This window comes from Oncorhynchus mykiss, chromosome 27, assembly GCF_013265735.2.
Source record: "Oncorhynchus mykiss isolate Arlee chromosome 27, USDA_OmykA_1.1, whole genome shotgun sequence".
NCBI classification, from domain to species: domain Eukaryota; kingdom Metazoa; phylum Chordata; class Actinopteri; order Salmoniformes; family Salmonidae; genus Oncorhynchus; species Oncorhynchus mykiss.
In genome coordinates, this window is record NC_048591.1 from 28158965 (window position 1) to 28180692 (window position 21728).

The 21728-nt window shown below is 44.5% G+C and overlaps 1 protein-coding gene across 9 annotated transcripts in view; it reads left to right on the forward strand.

Moving 5' to 3' along the window:
• LOC110507900 (RNA-binding protein Musashi homolog 2) overlaps window positions 1–21728 on the forward strand; it is a 372381-nt gene that overhangs the window by 102878 nt on the left and 247775 nt on the right. For all 9 annotated transcript variants that reach the window (XM_021588306.2, XM_021588303.2, XM_021588305.2 and 6 more), the window contains exon 6: window positions 2857–2949. In XM_021588306.2, the coding sequence (XP_021443981.2) occupies window positions 2857–2949 (93 nt within the window). The remainder of the gene's footprint in view (window positions 1–2856; window positions 2950–21728) is intronic.

The window sequence follows — 21728 nt, forward strand, 5'->3', positions numbered from 1 at the left end:
TACTGCACCCACCTGGATCTCCCCAATCCCTCTGGGACCAGAGCAGAGCAGAACAGAGAGAGAGAGGCTGCCTGCTTCTCCTGTTGAGGCGTGTCAGTACACGACAAGGAGAGGCGACCGCCTCCATCCATTACCTCAACCTCTCCAACACATCACGGCCACCTGAATGATTCTGTTATCTTCTCTCTCTGACACCTCACTGCTTTATGACGCTGTTCATCTTCTAACAGCCATGACCATCCACACACCATGGTTTTTGTCCTTTCCCTCCAATTCAAACAAAACGTCTATGAAATACAGGTAGGAAACTGACTGGCTGCTTCACAGCGTCAGCGGTGGATTATTTTCCGAGCTAGTTATTGTTAGACGTTGCTTCTGTATATTTCTGTGAGGGATATTGAAGCTGAGGGTGGACAGTGATGTGATGCCTACAGTAAATGCCCTGGCCTGGCCCTAGATGCTGTCTGTCAGTGGTGTAGAGGGACTAAGGAATGTTGACAAGTCCTTCTAGACCATCTCCTCACTGTGGAGGAGGTGCAGAACTACTGCAGTCAGTCGTCACTGCAGCTGATGCTTCTTACTGTCTCATCTCAGAGCTCCTCTGATGTCTAATTTGCTGAAAGCCTGTTCTAACCATCAGCCTGTATGTTAATGTGTAGGAGGTAGTCAGCAGTCATATGCCAGGTGAGAGGAGGAGAGAGAGGAAGAGACTGTAGGAGGATAGGGATTGGAGGAGGAGAGAGAGGAAGATACTGTAGGAAGATAGGGATTGGAGGAGGAGGAGAGAGAGGAAGAGACTGTAGGAGGATAGGGATTGGAGGAGGAGAGAGGAAGAGAAGGTATACAGTAAGATGGATAGAGTGAAGATTTAAGGCCTGTTGTCTGATGTCAGAGAAGGAGAGAGGGAAAGAGACTGTAGGAGGATAGGGATTGGAGGAGGAGAGAGGGAAAGAGACTGTAGGAGGATAGTGATTGGAGGAGGAGGTGGAGGAGAGAGGGAAAGAGACTGTAGGAGGATAGGGATTGGAGGAGGAGGAGAGAGTGAAAGAGACGGTAGGAGGATAGGGATTGGAGGAGGAGATGAGAGAGGGAAAGAGACTGTAGGAGGATAGGGATTGGAGGAGGAGGAGAGAGTGAAAGAGACTGTAGGAGGATGGGGATTGGAGGAGGAGGAGGAGAAAGGGAAAGAGACTGTAGGAGGATAGGGATTGGAGGAGGAGAGGAGAGAGGGAAGATGAAGGCCTGTTGTCTGGTGTCACAGTGAAGAGAAATGGACAGAGTAATTGCGTTGTTCCAGGACCTGAGAGATCCCTGCACGCGCACACACACACACACACACAGAGGAAGAGACTGTAAGAGGATAGGGATTGGAGGAGGAGAGAGAGGAAGAGACTGTAGGAGGATAGGGATTGGAGGAGGAGGAGGAGGGAAAGAGACTGTAGGAGGATAGGGATTGGAGGAGGAGGAGGAGAGAGGGAAAGATACTGTAGGAGGATAGGGATTGGAGGAGGAGAGATGGAAAGAGACTATAGGAGGATAGGGATTGGAGGAGAAGGAAAGAGACTGTAGGACGAGAGGGATTGGAGGAGGAGGAGATAGGGAAAGAGACAGTAGGAGGATAGGGATTGGAGGAGGAGGAGAGAGGGAAATAGACAGTAGGAGGATAGGGATTGGAGGAGAGGAGGAGGAGAGAGGGAAAGAGACTGTAGGAGGATGGGGATTGGAGGAGGAGGAGGAGAAAGGGAAAGGGACTGTAGGAGGATAGGGATTGGAGGAGGAGAGGAGAGAGGGAAGATGAAGGCCTGTTGTCTGGTGTCACAGTGAAGAGAAATGGACAGAGTAATTGCGTTGTTCCAGGACCTGAGAGATCCCTGCACGCACACACACACACACACACACACACACACACACACACACACACACACACACACACTGAGGCCCACATCAGTAGGTGTAAAGCGAGCAGGAGCTGAAAAAAAACAACTCTCGGCAGACAAGTTAAGGCATCCTGCTAGAGCCAAGCCCGGCCTGAAAACAACTGGGGATAAAGACATACAGGCAGATTATTTATCAAGGGAAGCAGATGAAACTGCAGGGAGGGAAAGATGTCGGGAGGAGAAGGAAGGAAAGTAGAGAGATGAAGACTGAAGTGGTGCTGGCTTGTTGCTCCTAAAGATGGCGGGTGATAAATGTGAGTGATGTTGACAGATTCCCTGGCTGCACTCGGCCATCCATTGTGTTGGACTGTGTTGCTAGTGCTGATGGGTAGTCCAACCATGGGTGGTGGTGGCCAAGGGGAAGAGATGTGCTCTCTCCTTTGTCCCTCTGGGTTTAAACCTTGATTCCTTTCTCTTCTTCTCTTCTCTCCCCTCCCCTCTTCTCTCTCCTCCCCTCTTCTCTCTCCTTTCTCTCCTCTCCTATCTTCTCTCCCCTCCCCTCTTCTCTCTCTCCTATCTTCTCTCCCCTCCCCTCTTCTCTCTCTCCTATCTTCTCTCTCCATTCCTCTCCTCTTCTCTTCCCTTCCCTCTTCTCTCTCCTATCTTCTCTCTCCTCTCCTCTTGTGTGTGAAAGTAAAAGTGTCAAAACTCATTGTGTGGCCTTGGGAAGGACAGGGCACAGGTAGTGAGTGACATTAGTGACAGGTGGTCCTCTGGACACGTCCCTACACACCCCAACAAATGACCGCAGACTTGCAGCTCACGAGCTACACTACTCAACGCTGTTTTAACTTAAACTATGAATCTGGCCCTGACTAGTGTCTGAGAGGAGAAGAGGGGTATGAATGCTCTTGAGATTTGTCCTCTAAAGGCTTTCATATGTTGGTGATCTCTCTTCTCTCTTTTTCTCTCCTTCCAGATGGTCACAAGAACAAAGAAAATATTCGTAGGAGGATTATCAGCGAACACAGTAGTTGAAGATGTGAAGCAGTATTTTGAACAGTTTGGCAAGGTAAGGCTTATTTGAAAGTGATGTCCTCTTCTTGTCCTGTGTTGTTCAGGGGCTGTGTGATTTCAAGGTGATGGACTCTATCGGATCTCACCAAGTCTCTAATAGAGATCTGTGGTGTGGAGGTGTAACGGACTAGAGGTCGACCGATTATGAATTTTCAACGCCGATACCGATTATTGGAGGACAAAAAAACCCGATACCGATTAATCGGCCAATTTTGTTGTTGTTGTAATAATGATAATTACATCAATACTGAATGAACACTTATTTTAACTTAATATAATACATTAATAAAATCAATTTAGCCTCAAGTAAATAATGAAACATGTTCAATTTAGTTTAAATAATGCAAAAACAAAGTGTTGGAGAAGAAAGTAAAAGTGCAATATGTGCCATGTAAGAAAGCTAATGTTTCAGTTCATTGCTCAGAACATGAGAACATATGAAAGCTGGTGGTTCCTTTTAACATGAGTCTTCAATATTCCCAGGTAAGAAGTTTTAGGTTGTAGTTATTATAGGAATTATAGGACTATTTCCCTCTATACCATTTGTATTTCATTAACGTTTGACTATTGGATGTTCTTATAGGCACTTTAGTATTGCCAGTGTAACAGTATAGGTTCCGTGCTTCTAGTTAACGTGCGCTAACGAGCTAGCCATTTCACTTCGGTTACACCAGCCTCATCTCGGGAGTTGATAGGCTTGAAGTCATGAACAGCGCAATGCTTGACGCACAACAAAGAGCTGCTGGCAAAACGCACAAAAGTGCTGTTTGAATGAATGTTTACGCGCCTGCTTCTGCCTACCACCGCTCAGTCAGATACTTGTATGCACAGTCAGATTATATGCAACGCAGGACACGCTAGATAATATCAAGTAATATCATCAACCATGTGTAGTTAACTAGTGATTATGATTGATTGTTTTTTATAAGATAAGTTTAATGCTAGCTAGCAACTTACCTTGGCTTACTGCATTCGCGTTACAGGCGGTCTCCTTGTGGAGTGCAACGAGTGAGAGGCAGGTCGTTATTGCGTTGGACTAGTTAACTGTAAGGTTGCAAGTTTGGATCCCCCGAGCTGACAAGGTGAAAATCTGTCGTTCTGTCCCTGAACAAGGCAGTTAACCCACCGTTCCTAGGCCGTCATTGAAAATAAGAATGTGTTCTTAACTGACTTGCCTAGTTAATAAAGGTATAAATAAAACATATTAATAAAAAATACATATAAATTTTTTTAATCGGCAAATCGGCGCCCAAAAATACCGATTTCCAATTGTTCTGAAAACTTGAAATCGGCCCTAATTAATCGGCCATTCCGATTAATCGGTCGACCTCTAGTACGGACTCATTCCCTGGGATGTGTCTGGTTCCTACACTGGCTGTGGAGGTGTACGGACTCATTCCCTGGGATGTGTCTGGTTCCTACACTGGCTGTGGAGGTGTATGGACTCATTCCCTGGGATGTGTCTGGTTCCTACACTGGCTGTGGAGGTGTACGGACTCATTCCCTGGGATGTGTCTGGTTCCTACACTGGCTGTGGAGGTGTACGGACTCATTCCCTGGGATGTGTCTGGTTCCTACACTGGCTGTGGAGGTGTACGGACTCATTCCCTGGGATGTGTCTGGTTCCTACACTGGCTGTGGAGGTGTACGGACTCATTCCCTGGGATGTGTCTGGTTCCTACACTGGCTGTGGAGGTGTACGGACTCATTCCCTGGGATGTGTCTGGTTCCTACACTGGCTGTGGAGGTGTACGGACTCATTCCCTGGGATGTGTCTGGTTCCTACACTGGCTGTGGAGGTGTACGGACTCATTCCCTGGGATGTGTCTGGTTCCTACACTGGCTGTGGAGGTGTACGGACTCATTCCCTGGGATGTGTCTGGTTCCTACACTGGCTGTGGAGGTGTACGGACTCATTCCCTGGGATGTGTCTGGTTCCTACACTGGCTGTGGAGGTGTACGGACTCATTCCCTGGGATGTGTCTGGTTCCTACACTGGCTGTGGAGGTGTACGGACTCATTCCCTGGGATGTGTCTGGTTCCTACACTGGCTGTGGAGGTGTACGGACTCATTCCCTGGGATGTGTCTGGTTCCTACACTGGCTGTGGAGGCTGGTTGTTTAGATGAGTCTCCCCATATCCTGCTGCTGGTACCATCAGACCTGTTTCGTCAGTTGTCAGGCATGTAGTGGGACTGATTCTATTGTCACTTCTAAAGTGTCCGTTTTAGCTTCTAGTTTGAGGATTCTCATCATTTTTCCAGAGATGTTGGGGACAGTGCCAGGGTTTGATTGAGTGGCCTGGGTTTTCCTGGCTCTCTAAGTCCTTGTTTGAATATTTAGAAAGTTCATCCTTCCTCCCTCCCTTCGTTGAAGTAGTCACTGATCCGACAGGACTGGATTTGTGAGAGCTCAAATACAGGAGTTCCTGCTTTCACCTGTCCAATCGTGTTAGATCAGTGATTACTTTAAAGGGCCAGTGCAGTCAAAAACAGGATATTCCTTGTTTTATATATATTTCCACACTGAGGTTGGAATAATACTGTGAAATGATTAAAATGATGATAATGCCCTTTTAGTGTAAGAGCTGTTTGAAAAGACGGCTGAAATGTCAGGCTGTTCTGGTGACCAATAAGAAAGAGAGTTTCAAACCTCTCTGTCAATAACGGCTAGTTTTCAGTTTTCTCCTCCCCACTCAGACAGTCATAGCAAAATTCTTGCTTGAGAAATGTCTCTTTGCTAAGAAGCTATTTTCCTTTCTTTTTGACCATTTGAATTGAAACAATCCCAGTAAAGTTGTTATTTGTTACCCAGAAGGGATTTGATATTGAGATAAATACGGCTGCATTGGGCTTTTCAGGAACGGGCCACATGGCTCCTGTCCTGGAAACCTCACAAGCTCTCCTGGTTTAGAGGAGGCCCAATCAGACTGACTGACAGAGAGGGGCTGGATCCTGGCCCCATACCCCCCCTTCCCCAGACACCCCCCGTCTGTCTGCCCGCACTATTGCACCCTCTCTGTGTGTGTGTGTGTGTGTGTGTGTGTGTGTGTGTGTCAGTGAGGAGTCCATCTGAGTGAATAAACCAGTTAATTAGCCAGTGTCCTCTCAGAGAAATGAGAGCACACCTGTACCAAGCACAGCAGCTGTGTTTTGGAGGGAAGAAGTCAGAAGTGGAGGGATGAGAGGGAGGGAGGAGGGGGCTGGAAGTGAGTTGTCTGAAATGTAAACTCTGGGAATCCATTTGCAACCTGCTCTTGATGACTCACATGTCAGCACTACTGATACTGTGTGCGTGTGTGCGTGCGTGCGCCACGTGTGTTTATCAATGTCTGAGTGTGTGTTTTGTTTGGTGTGGATCCAGAATTAGCCAATTAGCAGAGTTATGTTGGCTGTGTGTGTGTGTGTGTGTGTGTGTGTGTGTGTGTGTGTGTGTGTGTGTGTGTGTGCGTGCTTCATAGGGGTAGGAAGCAGGTGGCGTGGGGCACCAGGGTCATAGGATCTGTCTCCTCACAGACCGTGCTCTCCCAGACCTAGCAGGCTGGTGTGTGTACTACTATGACAGAGTGCTCTACCCAAGAGAGGCCTTTCCTGCCTGTTCAATGCGTCAGCCCCAAAGTGCATCTTAAGCAGAGCTGTGACGGCCCAGGAGCCCAAGGCCACAGGAAGCCACATGTACTGTACTGAATGAGTCTGTTTAAATGGACCAGGGACACTGCCACCTCTGTTGACATACAGCCTTCTGCCCTTCAGTGCTACACTATGTATCGTCTTAATACAGACCAGAGTGACTGTCTTTTCAGATATTATTCGCATATGGTAGTAATTCATCTCCTTTCTCCGTCCTCCAAGAGTAGTGCTTTATCAGCTAGTTATAAACATAATGCCATTTTCACACAGTCTTGACAAAGTGAACAATTCTCTCTCAGGACTTTTACAGTTGAGACTAAACAAGATGGGGACAGCACAACGAGATGATTCATCATCATGATTATGCAATGGGGTGTTCTTAACCTCTACCCACTTCCCGACATAATCTTACAATTTAGAAGAAAAAGGGGAGCCCAGTCAATCCCCCTTCCTCTATCCTGCCTTGTTTATACCCAGAGCAGGCTAATTAGCCAGGGTTGCTAATGCTTAGTCATACGTTTGTTATAATCAGTTTGGAGTTTGTCTTAAAACAAAGTCCACTTATCTGGCTGAGCTGCAACAACTCCTGCATTGGTTGTTGACCCCTCTCTGACCTCACCTTTCACCTGTCTCCTGTCATCAGAGATACTGTACCTGGACTTTACATTGAGTTAAACTCAGTGTTTAGTTCATTTAGCCTGTCATGAACAACAGCCCTAACTATTATTTGTGGTTATAGGATGTTTTATCTTGATGTACTGTTCTAATGTGTGAACCTGACTTTATAGAAATGGAAAAAGACTATTCAAAGTAAATCTAGAATAACCTAAATCCAGCTAGAATTCAGTCTGACTTATAGCTCCGCCGCAAGAACATTCTCTGCACAGTACAACAGAGCCACGGAAGCTGAACAGTGAGATGAAAGGTGAAATTTACTGATGTAGACTCCTCATCTCCAGGGGTTACTGAGGGATGACGTCTCATCTCCAGGGGTTACTGAGGGATGAAGTCTCATCTCCAGGGGTTACTGAGGGATGAAGTCTCATCTCCAGGGGTTACTGAGGGATGAAGTCTCATCTCCAGGGGTTACTGAGGGATGAAGTCTCATCTCCAGGGGTTACTGAGGGATGACGTCTCATCTCCAGGGGTTACTGAGGGATGAAGTCTCATCTCCAGGGGTTACTGAGGGATGACGTCTCATCTCCAGGGGTTACTGAGGGATGAAGTCTCATCTCCAGGGGTTACTGAGGGATGAAGTCTCATCTCCAGTGGTTACTGAGGGATGATAGAGGGATGTAGACTCCTCATCTCCAGGGGTTACTGAGGGATGAAGTCTCTTCTCCGGGGGTTACTGAAGGATGAAGTCTCATCTCCAGGGGTTACTGAGGGATGAAGTCTCATCTCCAGGGGTTACTGAGGGATGAAGTCTCATCTCCAGGGGTTACTGAGGGATGAAGTCTCATCTCCAGGGGGTTACTGAGGGATGATAGAGGGATGTAGACTCCTCATCTCCAGGGGTTACTGAGGGATGAAGTCTCATCTCCAGGGGTTACTGAGGGATGAAAGAGGGATGTAGACTCCTCATCTCCAGGGGTTACTGAGGGATGAAGTCTCATCTCCAGGGGTTACTGAGGGATGAAGTATCATCTCCAGGGGGTTACTGAGGGATGATAGAGGGATGTAGACTCATCTCCAGGGGTTACTGAGGGATGAAAGAGGGATATAGACTCCATCTCCAGGGGTTACTGTGGGATGAAGTCTCATCTCCAAGGGTTACTGAGGGATGAAGTCTCATCTCCAGGGGTTACTGAGGGATGAAGTCTCATCTCCAGGGGTTACTGAGGGATGAAGTCTCATCTCCAGGGGTTACTGAGGGATGATAGAGGGATGTAGACTCATCTCCAGGGGTTACTGAGGGATGAAAGAGGGATATAGACTCCATCTCCAGGGGTTACTGTGGGATGAAGTCTCATCTCCAAGGGTTACTGAGGGATGAAGTCTCATCTCCAGGGGTTACTGAGGGATGAAGTCTCATCTCCAGGGGTTACTGAGGGATGAAGTCTCATCTCCAGGGGTTACTGAGGGATGAAAGAGGGATGTAGACTCCATCTCCAGGGGTTACTGAGGGATGAAAGAGGGACGTAGACTCCTCATCTCCAGGGGTTACTGAGGGATGAAGTCTCATCTCCAGGGGTTACTGAGGGATGATAGAGAGATGTAGACTCCATCTCCAGGGGTTACTGAGGGATGATAGAGGGATGTAGACTCCTCTGGCTGGCATCTGTGTGTCTGTCTGGCTGCGTGTCTGTCTGGCTGCGAGTCTATCTGGCTGCGTATCTGTGTGTGTCTGTCTATGTGTGTCTGGCTGCTTGTCTGTCTGGCTGTCTGTCTGTCTGTCTGTCTGGCTTATTGTCTGGCTTCTTGTCTGGCTGCCTGTCTGTCTGTCTGGCTGGCTGTGGCTGGTTGTGTTTGGCTGTGTGTGTGTGTTTGCCTGTGTGTTTGTCTGTGTGTCTGTCTATGTGTGGCTGTGTGTGTGCTTGCCTGTGTGTTTGTCTGTGTGTCTGTCTATGTGTGGCTGTGTGTGGCTGGCTGTCTGTGTGTGTGTTTAGAATGCTCCTCATAGCCCCAGAGTCAATGAGTGAAACTGAATCTCCTTGTGAGGGTTGAAAACACAGTTGATTCAGTGTTGTCATAAGCTGTCTCACACCTCTGTGTAATCACAGTGAAGTTGGAGCTGTCTCACCCTTCTGTGGAATCACAATGAAGTTGGAGCTGTCTCACCCCTCTGTGTAATCACAGTGAAGTTGAAGCTGTCTCACCCCACTGTGTAATCACAGTGAAGTTGGAGCTGTCTCACCCCTCTGTGTAATCACAGTAAAGTTGGAGCTGTCTCACCCCTCTGTGTAATCACAGTGAAGTTGGAGCTGTCTCACCCCTCTGTGTAATCACAGTGAAGTTGGAGCTGTCTCACCCCTCTGTGTAATCACAGTGAAGTTGGAGCTGTCTCACCCCTCTGTGTAATCACAGTTAAGTTGGAGCTGTCTCACACCTCTGTGTAATCACAGTGACGTTGAAGCTGTCTCACCCCTCTGTGTAATCACAGTGAAGTTGGAGCAGTCTCACCCCTCTGTGTAATCACAGTGACGTTGAAGCTGTCTCACCCCTCTGTGTAATCACAGTGAAGTTGGAGCTGTCTCACACCTCTGTGTAATCACAGTGACGTTGAAGCTGTCTCACCCCTCTGTGTAATCACAGTGAAGTTGGAGCTGTCTCACCCCTCTGTGTAATCACAGTGACGTTGAAGCTGTCTCACCCCTCTGTGTAATCACAGTGAAGTTGGAGCTGTACTGATTGGATCCTTGTTCTTCTTCTACAGATGAATAGAAGGCAGAGGACACAGACCAAAGACAACGTCCTCACACGCCTTATACTGCCCAGGAAAGATTTGAAATGAATATATATTCAATTGGGCATTTTCATTTTTTGTCATAATACTTCACTGTGATTTCTTTCAACTACATTTATTTGTGGGATTGTGTTGATTCTGTCTCTTGGAGGTGACAATGTCTTTGCTTCATCTACCTCACAGTCCCATAGTGTATCACCTTCCCTCCTTACGCGTACCTCGCTTAACCTAACCTGTTCACAGCTTTAATGAAGGCTTCATCTACCTCACAGTCCCATAGTGTATCACCTTCCCTCCTTACGCGTACCTCGCTTAACCTAACCTGTTCACAGCTTTAATGAAGGCTTCATCTACCTCACAGTCCCATAGTGTATCACCTTCCCTCCTTACACGTACCTCGCTTAACCTAACCTGTTCACAGCTTTAATGAAGGCTTCATCTACCTCACAGTCCCATAGTGTATCACCTTCCCTCCTTACGCGTACCTCGCTTAACCTAACCTGTTCTTAGCTTTAATGAAGGCTTCATCTACCTCACAGTCCCATAGTGTATCACCTTCCCTCCTTACGCGTACCTCGCTTAACCTAACCTGTTCACAGCTTTAATGAAGGCTTCATCTACCTCACAGTCCCATAGTGTATCACCTTCCCTCCTTACGCGTACCTCGCTTAACCTAACCTGTTCACAGCTTTAATGAAGGCTTCATCTACCTCACAGTCCCATAGTGTATCACCTTCCCTCCTTACGCGTACCTCGCTTAACCTAACCTGTTCACAGCTTTAATGAAGGCTTCATCTACCTCACAGTCCCATAGTGTATCACCTTCCCTCCTTACGCGTACCTCGCTTAACCTAACCTGTTCTTAGCTTTAATGAAGGCTTCATCTACCTCACAGTCCCATAGTGTATCACCTTCCCTCCTTACGCGTACCTCGCTTAACCTAACCTGTTCTTAGCTTTAATGAAGGCTTCATCTACCTCACAGTCCCATAGTGGAGACCTAGCAGCCTTTGTACTTAACCTGTTCACCACCTCCTCTGGGCCACATGCCAGCCTGACAACACTTTGTTGTTTAGTCCAGGGCCTCCTACAGAACCAGGCTGTGAATACCACTGTGGATTTGCCTCTAATACAAGGTTAATATGTCTTATGTGACTGGTTCACAGCACCAAGGAACTGCTGCTTTGTTAGCTGCTGCGAGCTCCTCTATCAGTTTACTGTGTAAATTATGTGTAAAGCAGATTGGTTTGGTCCCCAACGGACTCCTCCTCCGCTCTGTTCCACTGTGCGGTTGCAGGGCTGCTCTGTGGTTTTAATCCTGGTGAAATCACTGATGATTACGGCTTGAGCCTCAAGAATAGAATGAAGAGAGAGAGAGCTAACGGAACCTGCTTTTTCCCAGAGAGAGAGAGAGAGCTAACGGAACCTGCTTTTTCACCAGAGAGAGAGAGAGAGAGCTAACGGAACCTGCTTTTTCACCAGAGAGAGAGAGAGCTAACGGAACCTGCTTTTTCACCAGAGAGAGAGAGAGCTAACGGAACCTGCTTTTTCACCAAGGAGAGAGAGAGCTAACGGAACCTGCTTTTTCACCAGAGAGAGAGAGAGCTAACGGAACCTGCTTTTTCACCAGAAAGAGAGAGCTAACGGAACCTGCTTTTTCACCAGAGAGAGAGAGAGAGCTAACGGAACCTGCTTTTTCACCAGAGAGAGAGAGAGCTAACGGAACTTGCTTTTTCACCAGAGAGAGAGAGAGCTAACAGAACCTGCTTTTTCGCCAGAGAGAGAGAGAGCTAACGGAACCTGCTTTTTCACCAGAGAGAGAGAGAGCTAACGGAACCTGCTTTTTCACCAGAGAGAGAGAGAGCTAACGGAACCTGCTTTTTCGCCAGAGAGAGAGCTAACGGAACCTGCTTTTTCACCAGAGAGAGAGAGAGCTAACGGAACTTGCTTTTTCGCCAGAGAGAGAGAGAGCTAACGGAACCTGCTTTTTCGCCAGAGAGAAAGAGAGCTAACGGAACCTGCTTTTTCACCAGAGAGAGAGAGAGAGCTAACGGGACCTGCTTTTTCACCAGAGAGAGAGAGAGCTAACGGAACCTGCTTTTTCACCAGAGAGAGAGAGAGAGAGCTAACGGAACCTGCTTTTTCACCAGAGAGAGAGAGAGAGCTAACGGAACCTGCTTTTTCACCAGAGAGAGAGCTAACGGAACCTGCTTTTTCACCAGAGAGAGAGCTAATGGAACCTGCTTTTTCACCAGAGAGAGAGAGAGAGCGAACAAGACAAATTATTTCATATTCTCTGTGACCTTTGCTTGCTCTGCGTATTGGTAGTGTTTCCTGCAGTCAAGGGGGAAGATTTTTAAATGCCCACTTAGAAATAGGAAGTTATACTGCTGCCTCTTGGCGATGTTTTCTATTCTAATTCAGGTCCTTTATCTTGCCTACGAGTGTGGTTCAGCCTATAGAGATGATTGGTCTTTCGATACCAGTTTCTCGGAGTCTATGTGCCATTCAGAGGGTGGGCACTCCACCTCGATTGTATCCCAGCTCTTAGGGGCAATGTCCTCCTAAATGTCAAACCCTAAGAGTCTATCTGTGGGTAGTGCATATGTGGCTTTGGTCAAAGGTAGTGCACTACAAAGGGAATAGGGTGCTTTTCATCAGATAATTCACCTTTCAATTAAATAGCCCTGACTAATGGCTTTCTCCTGAAAGTCCCTGAGCTCTGAGGTTATTTATCGGGTGAGGGGGCTGGACTGCAGGTCTGCAGGTATTATGGATTTCATCAGGTTTGGGTCCCTCGTGGTTTGTTATCAGCAATGATGACATTCACCAAATAGTCAAATTCACCACCTATCCACAAAAGTAATGCACTCTTGTTATTTGATGTCGATATACTAACCCATAGATCCCCTGGTCAGTGGGTTTCATGGTCCCACAGTCCTCACTATATGGTTTGGCATCCATGTAAGGCTTTAGCCCAGTAAATCCTTCTAGAACATTTCCCCTAGGGTAAGACGGGATTGCCTCAGAACTAAGTCATTGGGTCATTGGTATAAAGCACCTGTAGGCCCTCTGTTCTACTCAAATACCCAAGCTGTTTAAAGAAGATTGAGTGTAATTGAATAGATTACTGGCACCCACTCACTTGACTAAATCTCATATAGATAGCAGGTGAGAATCTTTGGTGATTGGTGGGGAATGTGGAGTGAAGGAAGAGGTGGTGGTGCAGGGATTGGGAAGGAAGGAGGACAGCTGTTTGAAGCACACAAGGTAAACCATTCTCTGCTCTGAGATTGCCCACATTTTGAAGATTTTGTCAAAGGGATCTGCCAGAGTTTTGGATGAGCTCAACTTATCCGGCTTCCGCAGTGAGTCTCTTCCTGTCAGATAGCATTGGCTGGAATCGTCTGTCTCGCAGCTCCCTGAAGGAGAGAACAGATTACTATCAGGCTCAGGCATGAAGTGTGCCAATTAAATGAGACGAGGCTCTATTAGGATTTAAAGAAACGGGGTTCTTTCTCAGAATGGAACGCAGTCATGGCATTTCCTCCTATACGCCAACACCACACCAAGCCCTGCCGAGACGGCCCCGGACTCCTAATAACCTTCCACTCGGGGGCCTATACCTGTGATGTTCAACCAGGGGAAGGAAGCTTCAAGACATCCAGGCTGAAATAAGCCTTCCCTGCCAAGGCTGCTCTGAACACCTGCAACGCCTGGGACTTTGTCTTCCTCTGCTGCTGGTTGCCGGCGGTAAGGAACTGCAGGTGTCTGGTTGTCTAGCGAAGCTGCAGAGAACCATTCAGTAAACACTGGCTTGAGTGACGGGCTCCATCTCAGGCTCCACTCGACCTCCAAAGTTGAGGCGAAACGTGATTATGGTGTCGTATTTCCAGCTATGGTGAGCAGTGAGAGAGTTGAGCATTCTGTTTCTCTCCTATGGTTGTGTATTTTACAGTTAGGATCGGACTAAGACTGTACAGAGATACCTGTGGTCGCCTCGAGTGGAGTAGCTAAGTAAAAATCAATATTTGAATGCTCAGCGTGAAAACAGACGAGACAAAAGGTAAAAGATGAAATGAAAATCATCACACTAGGTTTCTTCTTAAGACTAACACCCCCACCTCCCCTCAACATACACACATTCTGATTGTATAACTGCAACAGCATGAGTAGTACACACTGGCAGCCTGTGACAGCTCATTTAAAAAAATAAAAACACGTCTCCCATTGGGATAACTGCCACCCACTCAAAACACTTTGAAAACACACCGTAAATGGCCTTGTTCCCCCCCCCCCCCCCCTTCCCTCCCTACATCCCTCCCTGCTAGGTAGGGATTGTTTTTGTCTGTAGCTTGATGCAAAGGCTTAATGAAGCCTCAAAGGTATTGAGCATCATATACAATTACTGTGCTTACACAGCGGAGAAGGAGTGTATAACACACACTTACTCACCCGGTGCAGCGCAGTGTGATGCTTCTCCAGAGCCCTAGCATTGGAACAGCTCCAGCACAGTCACGACTGATGTGTCAGACTAAGAGACAAGATGGAAGTTCACCATGAAACACTCACTGTCAACACCTTCTCTTTAGCCGGGTATAATTAATGTTAACAACAACAGTGCTGGTCTGTTTTAATATTTAATATATCTGGGTTGGAGGACCGTGTGTAACAGTGACAGAAGACTAGTCCAAAGTCTTAAAGATGTGTTATTAAAGGTTTTGTGTCATTTCAGCCAGTAGTTTGGAAAGTTGCACTCACTAAAAAAAGTGTCCCCAATAATTGTGCACAATTGTGTGCAAATTCTTCCATTTCATATGACATGATACGTCCTGCAATAAACACAATAATAAATAAATATAAATGTTCCTGTAATTCGTATGATATGCTCTGAATTCCAATTCATACAATACGTTAGGAAATCATTTTCTAGTGCTTATTATACCTTTCAATCTCTTTAAGCAACCAGAATGTGAGAACTGGTCCATCCCTCACTGACTCTCGTCTCATCTCTGCTTTCCATTCTTCATATACCCAGAGACTGTCATTGATAAACAGTTTGAGTCAGTGTACTTGAGATACTGTGGATAGAGAGATTGCTGCATAGATTAAATGATGACATACTGCAGATGTATACAGGCTGCTAGATATATAGTAGATAAGAAAACTTGGAAGCACAAGCGCACACACACGTACTGTCTTTGGTCTGCTGCTCCTGTACGTGCTGTATGTAAATGTGTTTTGGTGAGCTCTCCTCTTAGTGCACATTCTCCCCATAGGAGTCAAGTGCACGAGGAAAGGGGTGAAGGACTCGCAGACTGGTGCACTAATTAACTGAAATGCCAACACATTACCTGGGTTTTAATGAACTTTCAAAACCAGAGCTCACTCCAAGGGGTGCCACTGCCGGGCAAAACTGTGCTGACACAGTACTGGCCGTCAGAGTGGAGCTTTAAGGTGCAGCATACACAATGGGGAACGAACACTCAGGCTCCTACTCCCGCTGCTCTGAGGAGAATATTCCTGGGGTGGAGTGTAGAAGAGAAGCAAGGGCGACTAAGACAACCCTTGGCCCTCTGTGTTATGTCTGGGTCTGGGAACAAAGTGATGTAGTGAACGTAGGACTAACACAACCAGGGGGAGGCTCTGACTGGCCACAATGCCACATCATTGTCACACACACACAGCCAATCCACATCAGCCTCTCTGTGTTAATGCACATTCATAGGGAAACAATACAATGTCAGGAAATGTGAAGGCCAGTTATTTCTGTTGCTATACCAATTAATGCAACAAAGACGTTGTATTGACATCAAATTACATCACATGCATGTATACTTTTTTGGAAACGTATATTAGCAACTGTAGAGCAAATACTACTGTGTATTGAATTAAGATGTTTTTACCCCTCTTTAAATGGAAATGTGTACATAGACAAGGTAAAGCATAAATGTCATTAGCTGCCTCTATCCCCTTCTGCTATGTAATGAAAGAAGTGTGATAGAACACAGAATTCTACTTGCTCAGGTTATCCACCTCTGTTGAGTTATGAGCCAAGGAGCAGGCTTCTCCACCTCAGTACTGGCTCTGCTCCCAGATACAACCCATTTAGAGTTGATATGAAGAGATATCCACTGTCTATTAATACCACCATTATTTACAGAAGATTCTCTTTACTCTTTAAAAAGGAGGAGGGTGGCCCATTCATCCTCCTTTATATTAGAGGTTCAGAATAAAGATCACTTTCTGTATGTTCTCTCATTGCTTTCTCTTTTTGTTTTCTTATTGTTTCCCCATTTTGCCATCTTGTAATTAACAATACCAAACAATACTGATGCTACAGTGCCTCACAATGTCATCTTGATTGTCCCTATTCTGACATCAATACCAAACAATACTGATGCTACATCTCCTCAGAATGTCATCTTGATTGTCCCTATTCTGACATCAATACAAAACAATACTGATGCTACATCTCCTCAGAATGTCATCTTGATTGTCCCTATTCTGACATCAATACCAAACAATACTGATGCTACATCTCCTCAGAATGTCATCTTGATTGTCCCTATTCTGACATCAATACAAAACAATACTGATGCTACATCTCCTCAGAATGTCATCTTGATTGTCCCTATTCTGACATCAATACCAAACAATACTGATGCTACATCTCCTCAGAATGTCATCTTGATTGTCCCTATTCTGACATCAATACCAAACAATACTGATGTTACAGTGCCTCACAATGTCATCTTGATTGTCCCTATTCTGACATCAATACCAAACAATACTGATGCTACAGCTCCTCACAATGTCATCTTGATTGTCCCTATTCTGACATCAATACAAAACAATACTGATGCTACATCTCCTCACAATGTCATCTTGATTGTCCCTATTCTGCCATCAATACAAAACAATACTGATGCTACATCTCCTCAGAATGTCATCTTGATTGTCCCTATTCTGACATCAATACCAAACAATACTGATGCTACATCTCCTCACAATGTCATCTTGATTGTCCCTATTCTGACATCAATACTGATGCTACATCTCCTCACAATGTCATCTTGATTGTCCCTATTCTGACATCAATACCAAACAATACTGATGCTACATCTCCTCACAATGTCATCTTGATTGTCCCTATTCTGACATCAATACTGATGCTACATCTCCTCACAATGTCATCTTGATTGTCCCTATTCTGCCATCAATACCAAACAATACTGATGCTACATCTCCTCAGAATGTCATCTTGATTGTCCCTATTCTGACATCAATACTGATGCTACAGCTCCTCAGAATGTCATCTTGATTGTCCCTATTCTGACATCAATACCAAACAATACTGATGCTACATCTCCTCAGAATGTCATCTTGATTGTCCCTATTCTGACATCAATACCAAACAATACTGATGCTACATCTCCTCAGAATGTCATCTTGATTGTCCCTATTCTGACATCAATACTGATGCTACATCTCCTCAGAATGTCATCTTGATTGTCCCTATTCTGACATCAATACCAAACAATACTGATGCTACATCTCCTCAGAATGTCATCTTGATTGTCCCTATTCTGACATCAATACCAAACAATACTGATGCTACATCTCCTCAGAATGTCATCTTGATTGTCCCTATTCTGACATCAATACTGATGCTACAGCTCCTCAGAATGTCATCTTGATTGTCCCTATTCTGACATCAATACCAAACAATACTGATGCTACATCTCCTCAGAATGTCATCTTGATTGTCCCTATTCTGACATCAATACCAAACAATACTGATGCTACATCTCCTCAGAATGTCATCTTGATTGTCCCTATTCTGACATCAATACTGATGCTACATCTCCTCAGAATGTCATCTTGATTGTCCCTATTCTGACATCAATACCAAACAATACTGATGCTACATCTCCTCAGAATGTCATCTTGATTGTCCCTATTCTGACATCAATACCAAACAATACTGATGCTACATCTCCTCACAATGTCATCTTGATTGTCCCTATTCTGACATCAATACAAAACAATACTGATGCTACATCTCCTCAGAATGTCATCTTGATTGTCCCTATTCTGACATCAATACCAAACAATACTGATGCTACATCTCCTCAGAATGTCATCTTGATTGTCCCTATTCTGACATCAATACCAAACAATACTGATGCTACATCTCCTCACAATGTCATCTTGATTGTCCCTATTCTGACATCAATACTGATGCTACAGCTCCTCAGAATGTCATATTGATTGTCCCTATTCTGACATCAATACCAAACAATACTGATGCTACATCTCCTCAGAATGTCATCTTGATTGTCCCTATTCTGACATCAATACCAAACAATACTGATGCTACAGTGCCTCACAATGTCATCTTGATTGTCCCTATTCTGACATCAATACAAAACAATACTGATGCTACATCTCCTCAGAATGTCATCTTGATTGTCCCTATTCTGACATCAATACCAAACAATACTGATGCTACATCTCCTCAGAATGTCATCTTGATTGTCCCTATTCTGACATCAATACCAAACAATACTGATGCTACATCTCCTCACAATGTAATCTTGATTGTCCCTATTCTGACATCAATACTGATGCTACATCTCCTCACAATGTCATCTTGATTGTCCCTATTCTGACATCAATACCAAACAATACTGATGCTACATCTCCTCAGAATGTCATCTTGATTGTCCCTATTCTGACATCAATACCAAACAATACTGATGCTACAGTGCCTCACAATGTCCACTTGATTGTCCCTATTCTGTCATCAATACCAAACAATACTGATGCTACATCTCCTCACAATGTCATCTTGATTGTCCCTATTCTGACATCAATACCAAACAATACTGATGCTACAGCTCCTCACAATGTCATCTTGATTGTCCCTATTCTGACATCAATACCAAACAATACTGATGCTACATCTCCTCACAATGTCATCTTGATTGTCCCTATTCTGACATCAATACTGATGCTACAGCTCCTCAGAATGTCATCTTGATTGTCCCTATTCTGACATCAATACCAAACAATACTGATGCTACATCTCCTCAGAATGTCATCTTGATTGTCCCTATTCTGACATCAATACAAAACAATACTGATGCTACATCTCCTCAGAATGTCATCTTGATTGTCCCTATTCTGACATCAATACCAAACAATACTGATGCTACATCTCCTCAGAATGTCATCTTGATTGTCCCTATTCTGACATCAATACCAAACAATACTGATGTTACAGTGCCTCACAATGTCATCTTGATTGTCCCTATTCTGACATCAATACCAAACAATACTGATGCTACAGCTCCTCACAATGTCATCTTGATTGTCCCTATTCTGACATCAATACAAAACAATAGTGATGCTACATCTCCTCACAATGTCATCTTGATTGTCCCTATTCTGCCATCAATACAAAACAATACTGATGCTACATCTCCTCAGAATGTCATCTTGATTGTCCCTATTCTGACATCAATACCAAACAATACTGATGCTACATCTCCTCACAATGTCATCTTGATTGTCCCTATTCTGACATCAATACTGATGCTACATCTCCTCACAATGTCATCTTGATTGTCCCTATTCTGACATCAATACCAAACAATACTGATGCTACATCTCCTCACAATGTCATCTTGATTGTCCCTATTCTGACATCAATACTGATGCTACATCTCCTCACAATGTCATCTTGATTGTCCCTATTCTGCCATCAATACCAAACAATACTGATGCTACATCTCCTCAGAATGTCATCTTGATTGTCCCTATTCTGACATCAATACTGATGCTACAGCTCCTCAGAATGTCATCTTGATTGTCCCTATTCTGACATCAATACCAAACAATACTGATGCTACATCTCCTCAGAATGTCATCTTGATTGTCCCTATTCTGACATCAATACCAAACAATACTGATGCTACATCTCCTCAGAATGTCATCTTGATTGTCCCTATTCTGACATCAATACTGATGCTACATCTCCTCAGAATGTCATCTTGATTGTCCCTATTCTGACATCAATACCAAACAATACTGATGCTACATCTCCTCAGAATGTCATCTTGATTGTCCCTATTCTGACATCAATACCAAACAATACTGATGCTACATCTCCTCAGAATGTCATCTTGATTGTCCCTATTCTGACATCAATACCAAACAATACTGATGCTACATCTCCTCACAATGTCATCTTGATTGTCCCTATTCTGACATCAATACAAAACAATACTGATGCTACATCTCCTCAGAATGTCATCTTGATTGTCCCTATTCTGACATCAATACCAAACAATACTGATGCTACATCTCCTCAGAATGTCATCTTGATTGTCCCTATTCTGACATCAATACCAAACAATACTGATGCTACATCTCCTCACAATGTCATCTTGATTGTCCCTATTCTGACATCAATACTGATGCTACAGCTCCTCAGAATGTCATATTGATTGTCCCTATTCTGACATCAATACCAAACAATACTGATGCTACATCTCCTCAGAATGTCATCTTGATTGTCCCTATTCTGACATCAATACCAAACAATACTGATGCTACAGTGCCTCACAATGTCATCTTGATTGTCCCTATTCTGACATCAATACAAAACAATACTGATGCTACATCTCCTCAGAATGTCATCTTGATTGTCCCTATTCTGACATCAATACCAAACAATACTGATGCTACATCTCCTCAGAATGTCATCTTGATTGTCCCTATTCTGACATCAATACCAAACAATACTGATGCTACATCTCCTCACAATGTAATCTTGATTGTCCCTATTCTGACATCAATACTGATGCTACATCTCCTCACAATGTCATCTTGATTGTCCCTATTCTGACATCAATACCAAACAATACTGATGCTACATCTCCTCAGAATGTCATCTTGATTGTCCCTATTCTGACATCAATACCAAACAATACTGATGCTACAGTGCCTCACAATGTCATCTTGATTGTCCCTATTCTGTCATCAATACCAAACAATACTGATGCTACATCTCCTCACAATGTCATCTTGATTGTCCCTATTCTGACATCAATACCAAACAATACTGATGCTACAGCTCCTCACAATGTCATCTTGATTGTCCCTATTCTGACATCAATACCAAACAATACTGATGCTACATCTCCTCACAATGTCATCTTGATTGTCCCTATTCTGACATCAATACTGATGCTACAGCTCCTCAGAATGTCATCTTGATTGTCCCTATTCTGACATCAATACCAAACAATACTGATGCTACATCTCCTCAGAATGTCATCTTGATTGTCCCTATTCTGACATCAATACCAAACAATACTGATGCTACATCTCCTCACAATGTCATCTTGATTGTCCCTATTCTGACATCAATACAAAACAATACTGATGCTACATCTCCTCAGAATGTCATCTTGATTGTCCCTATTCTGACATCAATACCAAACAATACTGATGCTACATCTCCTCAGAATGTCATCTTGATTGTCCCTATTCTGACATCAATACCAAACAATACTGATGCTACATCTCCTCACAATGTCATCTTGATTGTCCCTATTCTGACATCAATACTGATGCTACAGCTCCTCAGAATGTCATATTGATTGTCCCTATTCTGACATCAATACCAAACAATACTGATGCTACATCTCCTCAGAATGTCATCTTGATTG